This window comes from Zalophus californianus, chromosome 8 (assembly GCF_009762305.2).
Source record: "Zalophus californianus isolate mZalCal1 chromosome 8, mZalCal1.pri.v2, whole genome shotgun sequence".
Classification (NCBI taxonomy): domain Eukaryota; kingdom Metazoa; phylum Chordata; class Mammalia; order Carnivora; family Otariidae; genus Zalophus; species Zalophus californianus.
The window spans coordinates 26,447,308-26,459,000 of NC_045602.1; the positions used below are offsets into that span (position 1 = coordinate 26,447,308).

The 11,693-nt window shown below is 38.5% G+C and overlaps 1 protein-coding gene across 2 annotated transcripts; it reads right to left on the reverse strand.

Moving 5' to 3' along the window:
* Positions 1-254: 254 nt before the first annotated feature.
* DPY30 (dpy-30 histone methyltransferase complex regulatory subunit) lies at positions 255-10,530 on the reverse strand. Of its 2 annotated transcripts, none has more exons than XM_027621690.1 (5): positions 10,429-10,530; positions 10,118-10,189; positions 9,985-10,032; positions 3,401-3,543; positions 255-602 (listed from the first exon to the last, which is right to left on the reverse strand). In XM_027621690.1, exons 2-5 carry the CDS (start codon positions 10,151-10,153, stop codon positions 530-532), a joined length of 300 nt encoding a protein of 99 aa, XP_027477491.1. In that variant the 5' UTR covers positions 10,154-10,189; positions 10,429-10,530; the 3' UTR covers positions 255-529. The 2 variants fall into 2 exon arrangements, with proteins under 2 accessions (XP_027477491.1, XP_027477492.1); XM_027621691.1 differs by having other exon boundaries at positions 10,290-10,505.
* Between the last annotated feature and the right edge of the window lie 1,163 nt (positions 10,531-11,693).

The window sequence follows — 11,693 nt, forward strand, 5'->3', positions numbered from 1 at the left end:
ATATCAATACTACAACTTCATTGTTCATTAGAGTCACCTGTGATGTTAAAAACTGAAAATGCGCAGATCCCACCCTTCAAGAGGTCCAAGAAAACCTGGCTGAGATTTTTTTTTAGGTTGAACTTGACTCTGGTGTATATTCATGCTGTTGTAAAATTCTGCAGCATTCTAAGACCCAAGAAAGAAGCAATTCATGAAAATAACTGAACCATATAAAATATTTGTCATGTAAAACAAAAACTACTTTCAAATAATGACGTTTTAAGAGTTTATTTTGAAGGTCATTTTAAAAACAAAGTTAAAGACAATCTGAGAAAAAATTGCACAGAATACACTCATTAAATAAGTATGGTGATTTAATCAAAATAAGGGATATATGTTTTCTTCTGTAATTCTGGAAATAAGTTCTGTTGTCCTGAAGGTTCTTATACTTCCAAAAAGGGGGGAGGGGAAATCATGGCCATTAAAGCTGCCTCTTGATCATGTAAATCTACAGTAGAAACCAAATTTTTCTGTTCTTCCCAATAAGTCAGTTTCGATCTTCAAACTGTGCCTTGTTTTTTAAAAGATATGATGCTAGAAATTCAATGGGATTTGGTGGTCTGTAAGGGAAAAGAAATCCAAAATTTAGAAATTTATATTCTAAGTGTATTAACTTAAATGTATTGCTCCATAACAAAAACACATCTTTTTCAGCTTAATTTTCATTTTACACTCAAAGGACATTTGTTGTAAATACGGTAAGTAAAACAGGCAAGTAAGTTAGTCAACAACATAGTTAAAAGAGACTGAAAGTTTTGTATGGCTTAAATCTGGTTATGAACACAATTCTAAAACACAAGTTTCAAAAAATGTAATTTTTGACAATGGGATGACGATTACCCAGAGGGGATAATGACTTAAAGGGGTCATGAGGGAGAATTCTGGAGTCCTGACAGTATTCAGTTTCTTGATCTGAGTGCAAGTTATGTGGATATGTCTAGATTCTGAAAATTCATCAAACCATACACCTATGATATGCACAATTTTTTCCACAGGTATTACCCTTCAATACGAATATAAAAACAATATGGGAAAATGGCTGTAGCATCACTGAGAGAAGTGGATCAACTCCCGAAAAACTAATCAAAGGATTCAATATTCATTTGGACAAGTAAGTACTGGTATGTTTCTTTTTAAAAAGGCACCTCTAGGGATGCCTGGGTAGCTCGTTCGGTTAAGCGTCTGCCTTTGGCTCAGGTCATGATCCCAGGGTACTGGGATCAAATCCCACATTGGGCTCCTTGCTCAGCAGGGAGCCTGCTTCTCCCTCTGCCTGCTGCTCCCCCTGCTTGTGCCCTGTCTCTCTTTCTCTCTCTGACAAGTAAATAAAACCTTTAAAAAAGAGGGAAAAAAAGGTACCTCTATTTTACTTCAAATACTTAAATCACTAATAGTTCTAATACTGCTACCACACAGTGCAACTGAGAAGTTAAACATATTTTGAAATCAAGAGGTGGTAAGGGCATCTGGGTGGCTCATTCGGTTAAGCATCTGCCTTTGGCTCAGGTCATGATCCCAGGGTCCTGGGTCTCTGGTTAACAGAAGCCTGCTTCTCCCTCTCCCTCTGCCTACTTGTGCTTTCTCTCTCTCTCTGTCAAATAAATAAATAAAATCTTTAAAAAAAATTAAGTGGTGGGAGAATGGGGAATTGGAAGAAGGTGGTCAAAAGGAACACACTTCCAGTTACAAGACGAATAAGCACCAGGGCTATGATGTACGATACAGTAACCACAGCTAACACTGCTGTGTGACAGTAAAGTTGTTGAGGCGAGGACCTAAGAGGTCTCATCACAAGGAGAATTTCTTCTTATTTCTTTTTTCCTTTTTATTGCATCTGTGTGCGATGATGGATGTTAACTAAACCCACTGCGGTTATCATTTCACAATATATGTAAATCAAACCACTATGCTATAATGCCTTAGGCTTATACAGTGATATATGTCAATTATTTCTCAATAAAACTAGGAAAAAATGTTAACAAAAAATATAGTCATATTTATCACTTTTCCATAAATTATTCTTGCTGAGAAAACAAGTCGAAAGATGAAAAGTTGGGGGAATCAGCTATTTAAAATCCTACTATGAAAAGGCATATTTAGAATTAATTTACAATGATCTCAAAACATTCCCTTAGCGTTTAAACAGTCTTTTGAACCGCCTAGACATAAACAATTTTTCACATATTTATGATTAATTTCATGAATAATTTTGCCAGAATTCCTTACTTAAAAAGTGTCTTTACTAATAGCATGTTACTTTAAAACTTCAAATTTTTCCTTCTAGCATTTAAAGCAATATTCATAATTTCCCTATATAACCAGAGATAAAGAACAAAAAAATATATAAAAGATGCCCATATTTTAATTGACAGTATTAGAGCCAAGACATATCCTGCAGTCATAAAAAATTCTATTTTATACACATAACCAACATTTTTCTTATTGGATTTGCTTATACAAAAAGAACTTAGGTAGAATTATGAGGAAAAAACATGTACAGAAAAAAACTGTAATGCTGCTAACAAAGAAATACAAATCAAAAGAGCTTGGCAAGAAAAGTTTATAATAATACTCATGCTGTTGATATTATGATAGTGGAAGAAATTTAAGGATAAACTTTTGGACAGAAAAGTGTTTTTATGTGTCAAACACTATAATAGTCATGTTCCTCAAACTAGCAAATCAACTCTTGGAAATTGATCATAAGTAATTAAAGGGGTGCCTGGGTGGCTCAGTCGTTAAGCGTCTGTCTTCGGCTCAGGTCATGATCCCAGAGTCCTGGGATCAAGCCCCACATCGGGATCCCTGCTCCATGGGGAGCCTGCTTCTCCCTCTCCCACTCCCCCTGCAGTGTTCCCTCTCTCGCTGTCATATTAATAAATAAAATCTTTAAAAAAAAGTAATTAAACAAAGGCAAAAGAGGCATGAAAACATATAAATTGCCTGCTAACCTAGATTAACAAAGGAAATTGGACCTGAGTTCAACAATGAGAAAATGGCTAAATTAACTGCAGTATTGTTATAATTAAATTATAATCACAAAGGCTATACAGAGACACAGAAAAAGTTTTATGTTATAATATTAAGTACAAAGGACATATAAAATTACATGTATACCATGATTACAAAGCTTTACAAATATGCAGATGATCTAACACTAGAAGAGATAAATGAAAGTGTCTGAATTGATGATATGGCTGACTTATTTTTCTTAAACTCTAATACCCATAAATTTCTTATATTTTATAAATAACACAACTAATGATATTCCTTTTTTTTTAAACTAGTGATATTTGAATTAGGGAAGTCTTTATTTAGCTTTCTTTGGTAACTCCATTTGCAGACACTATTATCTTACCTTTCTTTTGCAAGCACAGCAAGTCCCTGTAATAAAATAGGCACAACTGTCTGATCCAGGTAGGCACGAGTTGGCAAAGACTGGAGATCCACTTTCTGTTTTGATGACTTTTCTGCATTCATCTTCTCATTGTCTACTATCCTCTAGTAGATTCAAAAAACATGCATGTATATTACAAATAACTAGATTATTTTGAGTGCTAAACAAAAATTAATGGAAATATGACACTAATAGAAAAGACAAATCAATGATTAGAGAGCTGATATTGAACAGCAAATCTCTCTGCCAAAATAAAATCAGACCCATCTCTAATTCCATTTAAACTTTTTCTCTCTGAAGGCAACATAGTATCTCATTCTTTTATTTACTTATTTTAATTAAGTAGGCTCCACACCCAATGTGGGGCTTGAACTCAGGAGCCTGAGATCAAGCACTACATACTCTACGGACTGAGTAAACCACACACGCCAGTATCTCCCAATCCTACTCTTTCTCCTTTTCCTTCTGCCTTTGTAGGAGTAAATACAAGTGCTTTCTCTTTTTTTCATAAGAATACCTTCTTACACTATGCTTCAAAATATCTGGACAGGACACTAAGTAGCACTGAATCACACTGAGAAAGCTAGACCTGTTTCAATTCTTTCATCACAGTATCAAGGACAAAGACTCACTTTGGTACTAATAGGTTTGTAACACTTCTGTAACATTTGCTAAACTCTCTTCTTAACGGAGAGCAGGCTTCAGGCTCAGAGCTTTCCAATGGCAATAGAATATAGCTAAAATTTATTACCACCATTTGGTATTCACTGTTTTCATTTTTATGGTTATCCTTTATCAAAATGAGAATGCTTTTCCCTTTGTTTCTTTTTTAAAGAAATGCATTTGTGATTTTTAAAAGTGAACAGAATCAAGAAAAAATATTAAGTAAACGATGGCCAAAAAATGGGGGAAATTACTAATATGGAAAAGATCGTTAATGTGATATTTAAATGATGTTTAAGAAACAACTTATACTTTCTACTCCTAAGAACCCCCAAATTTTAGGTCTTTGACATAGATTCATCTAACATTCAGAGCCATCAAACACTGCTTTATTGAAAAACTTTGCACTCTTTTACAAATCAACCATTTTAGAAACTTAGAAATAAGTGCCTATCTAAAAGGCAAAACATTATTAAGAACATTTTCATTTAAATGAACTTTTGGGGGCGCCTGGGTGGCTCAGCCGGCTAAGTGACTAAGCGTCTGCCTTCAGCTCAGGTCATGGTCCTAGGGTCCTGGGATTGAGCCCCACATCGGGCTCCCCGCTCAACAGGGAGTCTGCTTCTCCCTCTCTCTGTAACCCTCCCCCTGCTTGTGCTCCCTCACTTTCTCTCTCTCTCAAAAAAATAAATTTTTAAAAATAAAATAAAATAAATGAACTTTCAGGGTGCCTGGCTCGCTCAGCTGGTGGAGCATGCAACTCTTGATCTAGGGGTTGTGGGTTCGAGCCCCACACTGGGTGAAGAGATTACTTAAAAATAAAATCACCAAAAAAAAACCGAACTTTAACTTCAATCATACTCAAACTGGATATAAATGAGTCAACAACAACAAATAAACATCTGCTAGACTTAATATTTTAGACAATTTTATTTTGTAAAAAGTGATAAAAAAACTTTAATCATATATCTAAAATGTGTGTGTGTGTATATATGTATACACACACACACACACACACACACACCCCGTGGTTTCCAAAGATAGTTCCCACAACTATGTCTGCCAACTACTCTAAGTTCGCTCATTTTCCATCTTATTTTGAGACAAGACAATAATGCTCTATACTTAACTAATGGTAAAATAGTTATTTACTTGCTCATGGATTAAGAAATTTATTGCTCCTTGGTAAATTTCAACAGATAATACCCATATATGACAAAAACTAGTCAGTTACATGACATTCCAATGCCTTCAATAAGAAACAGCAACACCTGAACAACTCCTATAGATCTGATAATAAACCCCTTGACCAAATCCTATCATTTTTTTATTCAAATATTGAATGAATATCTACTATGTGCCAACTTCCATGCTTAAGCCCAAATCCTGAATTAATCTAAAAAAATATATATCTAAATTACCCCCCCGAAAGGTACAAGGTGTTAATGGTATACAACAATGATCACAAAAAATGGGGAAAAAATAAGGGGAGCTCTAGGATTGTCCCAGTTTACTGCTTCCTGCCTAGAAAACTTATAGGAGGCAATGCAGAGAGAAAAGCAGAGCCCAGCAAACTCCCTCAGCTGAGAAGCCAGACTTGAAACTTCAGGGTGACCAAGACAACTAGAATTTGCAGGACAGAGTACTGCAGAGTGCATGGAGAGGAGAGAGATGTGCAGAAAGAGACTAAAGAGATCAGTGCATACATAACAGTAAACTACCCAAGGCCAAGGAAAAAAACACCTGGAATGAGCAGGAGACATAATCCCTGCAGCTCATACAAGGCCAGGAATAGTTCATGTTCCTGTGACCCAAAATTGGAAAACTGGGTAATACATGGAGCACTGGGGAAGATTAAAGAGGAGGATATTAGGCCTAAATTAAAGGCTGGTCTTATTCTGCCTAACAAAGCTTAAAGCAAACCTCAAAAGAATCAAATTGTTTCTCAGTAACTTAAGTGTGTCCTAGAACAAAGCTCAAGAATGTTTGAAGCGGGGGTGCCTGGCTGACTCCGTTGGTTGAGCGACTGCCTTACGGCTCAGGTCATGATCCTGGAGTCCCAGGATGGCGTCCCGAGTCAGGCTCCCTGCTCAGTGGGGAGTCTGCTTCTCCCTCTGACCCTCCCCCCTTCTCGTGCTCTCTCTCTCAAATAGAAAAAAAAAAAATCTGAAAAAAAAAAGAATGTTTGAAGGAATACAAATACCCAACAAGGGTATTGGACAAGGGAAGGAATACAGTACCCAACAAGGTAAAATGCACAATGCCCAGCCTCCAAAAAGAAATCATCATGCAGGCAAAGAAGCAGGATATACTACCCACAATGAGGAAAAAATTCAATTCACAGAAATAGACCCAGAAATGATACAGACGATAGAACAGGCAATGCCATTAACCAGTTTTGTTTTGTTTTTTCAGATTTTATTTATTTATTTGCTAGAGAGAGAGAGCGTGGACGAGAGAGAGTGAGCAAGAGCACAAGCAGGGGGAGCTGCAGGCAGAGGGAGAAGCAGGCTCCCTTGCTGAACAAGGAGCCCCATGCAGGACTCGATCCCAGAGCCCTGGGATTATGACCTGAGCCAAAGGGAGCTGCTTAACTGACTGAGCCACCCAGGCGTACCCATTAACCAGTTATTATAACATCTCCCACACCTTCAAGAAGGGAGAGGAAAACATAAGTAAATCAAGCTTACAGAGTACTTAAAAATATTTGAAGAAATAATGGCTAAAATTTTTCCAAATTTCATGAAAATTCTAAACCCACAGATCCAAGAAACTTGATGAATCCTAAGCACAAGATGCATATTTTTTTAAAAAAACTACACGAAGACATACCATATTCGAATTATTTAAAAGCTGTAATAAAATCGTAAAAGCACCAAAAGAAGACACATTAAGTATGAAGAAGCAAAGAAAGAAGTGATTGCAGATTTCCTGTCAGAAACAGTGTCAGCCAAAAAGACAGTGGAGCAAATCTATACCCAGCAAAAATATCTCAGGAATAAAGAAAAAAAAAAAAAAAGAATACGGGGGCACCTGGGTGGCTCAGTTGGTTAAGCAACTGCCTTCAGTTCCAGCCATGATCCCAGAATCCTGGGATCGAGTCCCACATTGGGCTCCCGGCTCAGCGGGGAGCCTGCTTCTCCCTCTGACCCTCTCCCCTCTCATGCTGTTTCTCTCTCTCTCTCAAATAAATAAAATCTTAAAAAAAAAAAAGAATAAGGACAAAATGATGACTTTTTCAGACATTCAGAAGCTTGAAGAATTCCTTACCAGCAGACCTATACTACAAAAAATGTTAAAAGAAGCCCTTAAGGCAGAAGGAAATCTGGATCTATACAAAACAATGAAGAGTCAGGGGCACCTGGGTGGCTCAGTCAGTTAAGCATCTGCCTTCGGCTCCGGTCATGATCCTGGGGTCCCAGGATCAAGCCCCACATTGAGCTCCCTGCTCAGCAGAGAGCCTGCTTCTCCCTCTCCCTCTGCTGCTCCCCCTGCTTGTTAGCGCATGATCTTGCTCTCGCTCTGTCAAATAAATAAAATCTTAAAAAAAAAAAAAAGAATGAAGAGTCAAGATGGCAAATATGGTAAATGGTACATATGTGGGTAAATGTGAAATATTCCTTTCTCTTATTGTTTAAATCTCTTTAAAGATAATTAACCTTTTAAAGAAAAAATAAAAATAATGAATTACAGAATTTATAACATAAGTAGAAGTAAAATATGTAACAACAGTACAAAGTCCAGTTGAGAGAAAATAGGAGAATACTGTTGTAAGGTTTGGTGGTTTTTGTTCTGTTTTTTTTTAAGATTTATTTATTTATTTATTTTAAGAGAGAGAACGAGCAGGGGGAAGGGCAGAGGAAGAGAATCTTTCAAGCAGACTCCCTGCTGAACAAGGAGCCCGACCAGGGGCTGGATCCCACAACCCAAGAGATCATGACCTAAGCTGAAACCAAGAGTCCGACACTCAACCGACTGAGCCACCCTCAACCGAATGAGCCACCCAGGTGCCCTTGTTGTACGGTTTTTATACTATACACAAAAACAAATAATACCACTTGAAGGTAAATTGTGAAGTTAAACTTGCATGCTATAAACCGTAAAGCAAGCACCTAAAAAGAAATTATAACTTATAAACCAATAAAGGAAATAAAACAGAAGAGAAAAAGTATCATCTACAGAGCAGTAGTTTTCAGACTTTCAAATACCACAACAAATTAAAAATTACACAATGAACAAAGGGACTAACATAGGGATGTTAACTCTATTTTGCCAAGTAAAAACTTACAAATAAACTATTATTTTACTACAACCATTAATTCACAAAGAATGGGCATTTTAAAATTATAGAAGCAGGAAGACCAATCACCAAATAATGTATCATTATCAAACACTCCCTCCACTCTCATTTTTTTCTCACTTTACCATGGAAATTGGTCTGAGGACTTGAGAGAAAGCCTTTGGGAATCACTGTTCTAATGTATTATGACTCTGCCTTCATATACAAGCACCATCAGACTGCTGATGGGGTGCCTGGGTGGCTCAGTCGTTAGGCATCTGCCTTTGGCTCAGGTCATGATCCCAGAGTGCTGGGATCAAGCCCCAAGTTGAGCTCCCGTGAGCTCCCTGCTTGGTGGGAAGCCTGCTTTTCCCTCTCCCAGCCCCCTTGCCTATGTTCCCTCTCTCACTGTCTCACCCTCTGTCAAATAAATAAAATCTTTAAAAAAGAAAAAGAAAAAGAAAAAAAAAAGACTGCTGATGTCTATAAAGAAGTTTCTTAAATAAATAGAACACAAAGTGGTGTAGAGGATCTTCACCAGGTTCAATTAAAGACTACATTATGAAAATAAGTTCTCTTCTTAATACAGGTATCAAACCCAGAAACATTCCTAGCAATTTCATAAGGCACAGAGTGGTCATTCCACATGCCAGGTAACTGAAGATCATCAACACAAGTTAAATGTACCACAGAAATGTCAACCTGCCTGGGTTTAACACACAACCCTCCACTTACTTCCTGATGACCTTACACAAGTTACTCAATTTCTCCGAGCTTTACAGGACTGAAGAGACCTGCAAATTACTTAGCAGTGTACCTGGCACACAGTAAAAGTAAGAAATACTAGCAGCTGTTACTATTATTACTCTCCTTGGAAATACTCCTTCCCACATTTATCTAAGTTTAATCACTGGCAATGTCTTCCCCCTTGTCCCCCAATAAAACACACACATCTCCCAGAAACCTCTATTTTCCTAACATATCCCACCCAGCTTTGGCTAATTCATTTGTCCTAGCATTTATTCATTCATTTACAAAACAACTTCTACTTTTAAACAACCTCCTAGCACTTATATGAAAAAGCTCTAAGAAAATATATCTTCTTTTGTATGTCTTTCACATGTATTCTTTGAATTCAGACTTAACTGTGTAAGGCAAAAACAATGTCTATTACGGGTGTTATAGCTTCCAATGGCATCTACTACTGAACGCAAAATCAACATTTATTAAATGTTGACTCCAACAGCACACTATTCTGTTACAAAGACAATGGGTGTAATTTTAATGTGCAGTTTTTCCAAAACTTATCCCAACAGATTCATTAATACCCCACCAAGCAAAACGACTGTCTCCATTAGTAATGCATGTTTGTTTCTTTCTAGCACTTTCAGAAGTTCAATCTCTTGACTCAGAACTAATTTGAACGTCTGTATACCAAGAAGTGTTAGTACCGCTAATAAAACAAGCTACCCATAATTTGATACTATTTAGTTCATGCTGATACAAGTTTTCCCTTGTGCAAAGCAACCTAGTAAAAATGGATCCCAAGTTTTCTCCAGCTCATAAGAGATGCTCAGATACGCATAAGAACCGGGAGAATTACCTCGACATTGTCTGTGAGACCGTACTCAGAGTGAGGGTTTTCTGCAACCTAGAAAACAAAACACAGGTCACTGAGAAGTGAGCCACCCCTTCTTCCTACACACCGCCACCCTGAAGCCAGGGCCTCCTGGTACCTGCGTCTGTCCCTCCAGCATCTGCTCTGGCTCCATGGCGGACCCTGCAAGTCACAATCCCCGGAAACCAGTCTTGGAAAACAAGAAGAACCGTGAGTTACCCGGCAGATTTCAACACGAAGATGCCAGGATGGAGTCCACCCCAGCCCCCGACCCCGCCCCTCACCCCCACCTGGGCGCGGGAGCACCCGGAGCAGTAGAGGAGCAAGGTAGGACAGTCCAAGACAGGGCGCCCGCATCAGGTCCGGAAGCTCCGCAGTTGTCCCAAGAACCTAGAAGAGGTGGTAAAAAGGGGAAAGGGAGCTGATTACCCGCGCCCAAGCCGCTGGTTCTTAAGAGCCCTGCACCGCGCCACCAACTCCCAGCACAAACCGCTTCGGCCGTAAGTGACGGATGTCGCACAACTGCCGCGCCTGCGCAGAACTCCTCAGTGGGTCGGGGGTTGGGGGTGGGATCGGGACCCTGTTCTGATTCTACGTTACTCTGTGCGGTCAACAGAGTGTCCTGGCCGAAACCTGGCCCCGAAGGTTGTGGGTGACTAGTTCTTCAACCTGCCTACCCAAGGCAAGCGCCACCCCAACTGCAGACACAGTGACCACCGCAGCTGGCAGGGCTTCGGCCCGCGCAGCCCTCAGTGCTGCCTGAAACCTCCTGCGGAGCGCGGAAGCGAAATCATCCATTTCGCTGGGTGATTCTTAAAAAAAAAAACAAACCTAATCTAAGCAGTCTACGAAAGAATGTCAGTGTTTTACTCTAAAAAGGTGGGGGAAGAAGCAATGTTGGGGATTTCATGGTAAGCTTTGATCATTCTTTAAATCTGTGAATATGCGATGTTAATGCTACCTTACATTTGTATCAATGTTAGCAAAAAGCAACTGGCTTTCCAAAGTGTGATACTGTTGATACTATTGTATTTGTAAAAAACACAAAAGATAATTTGCCTCCTACATACTAGTCGTAAATAGCAAACAGAATTGTTCTAATTACAATAAATTTCATTTATTTTAATGTAAACACAGGCGATACACTCATTAAAGTCCCTACCTTTAATTCAATAATCCCATTTGTAGTAGCACTTTGTAATATGAAAATTTGAAAACTTCATATTAAATGTTTGGAGACTAAATATGTCATATCAATACAAGGGAATATAAGCTATTAAAAGTCATGAGTAGAAATACAGAAACATTTGTGATTATAACGTTAAGTTTTGAAAACGGTAGAATACAACTTCATTTTGCTACTCTGCAAAAACTGAGCAGATAAAGATCTAAAATAAATTTCTTGGGGCGCCTGGGTGGCTCAGGTCATGATCCTAGGGTCCTGGGATCAAGCCCCGCACCGCATCCAGCTCCCTGCTAAAGTGGAGAGCCTGCTTCTCTCTCTCCCACTCTTCCTGCTTGTGTTCCCTCTCTTGCTGTGTCTGTCTGTCAAATAAATAAATAAAACCTTTAAAAAATTTATTTAGGAACTAGACTTGTGGGTATGTTTTTAAAGTTTAATTTTGTAATGGATACTTGATTAGTACTGTAGTTGGTGACAGCTAACATGGCACTTTGAGGATTTTTCATGTAGG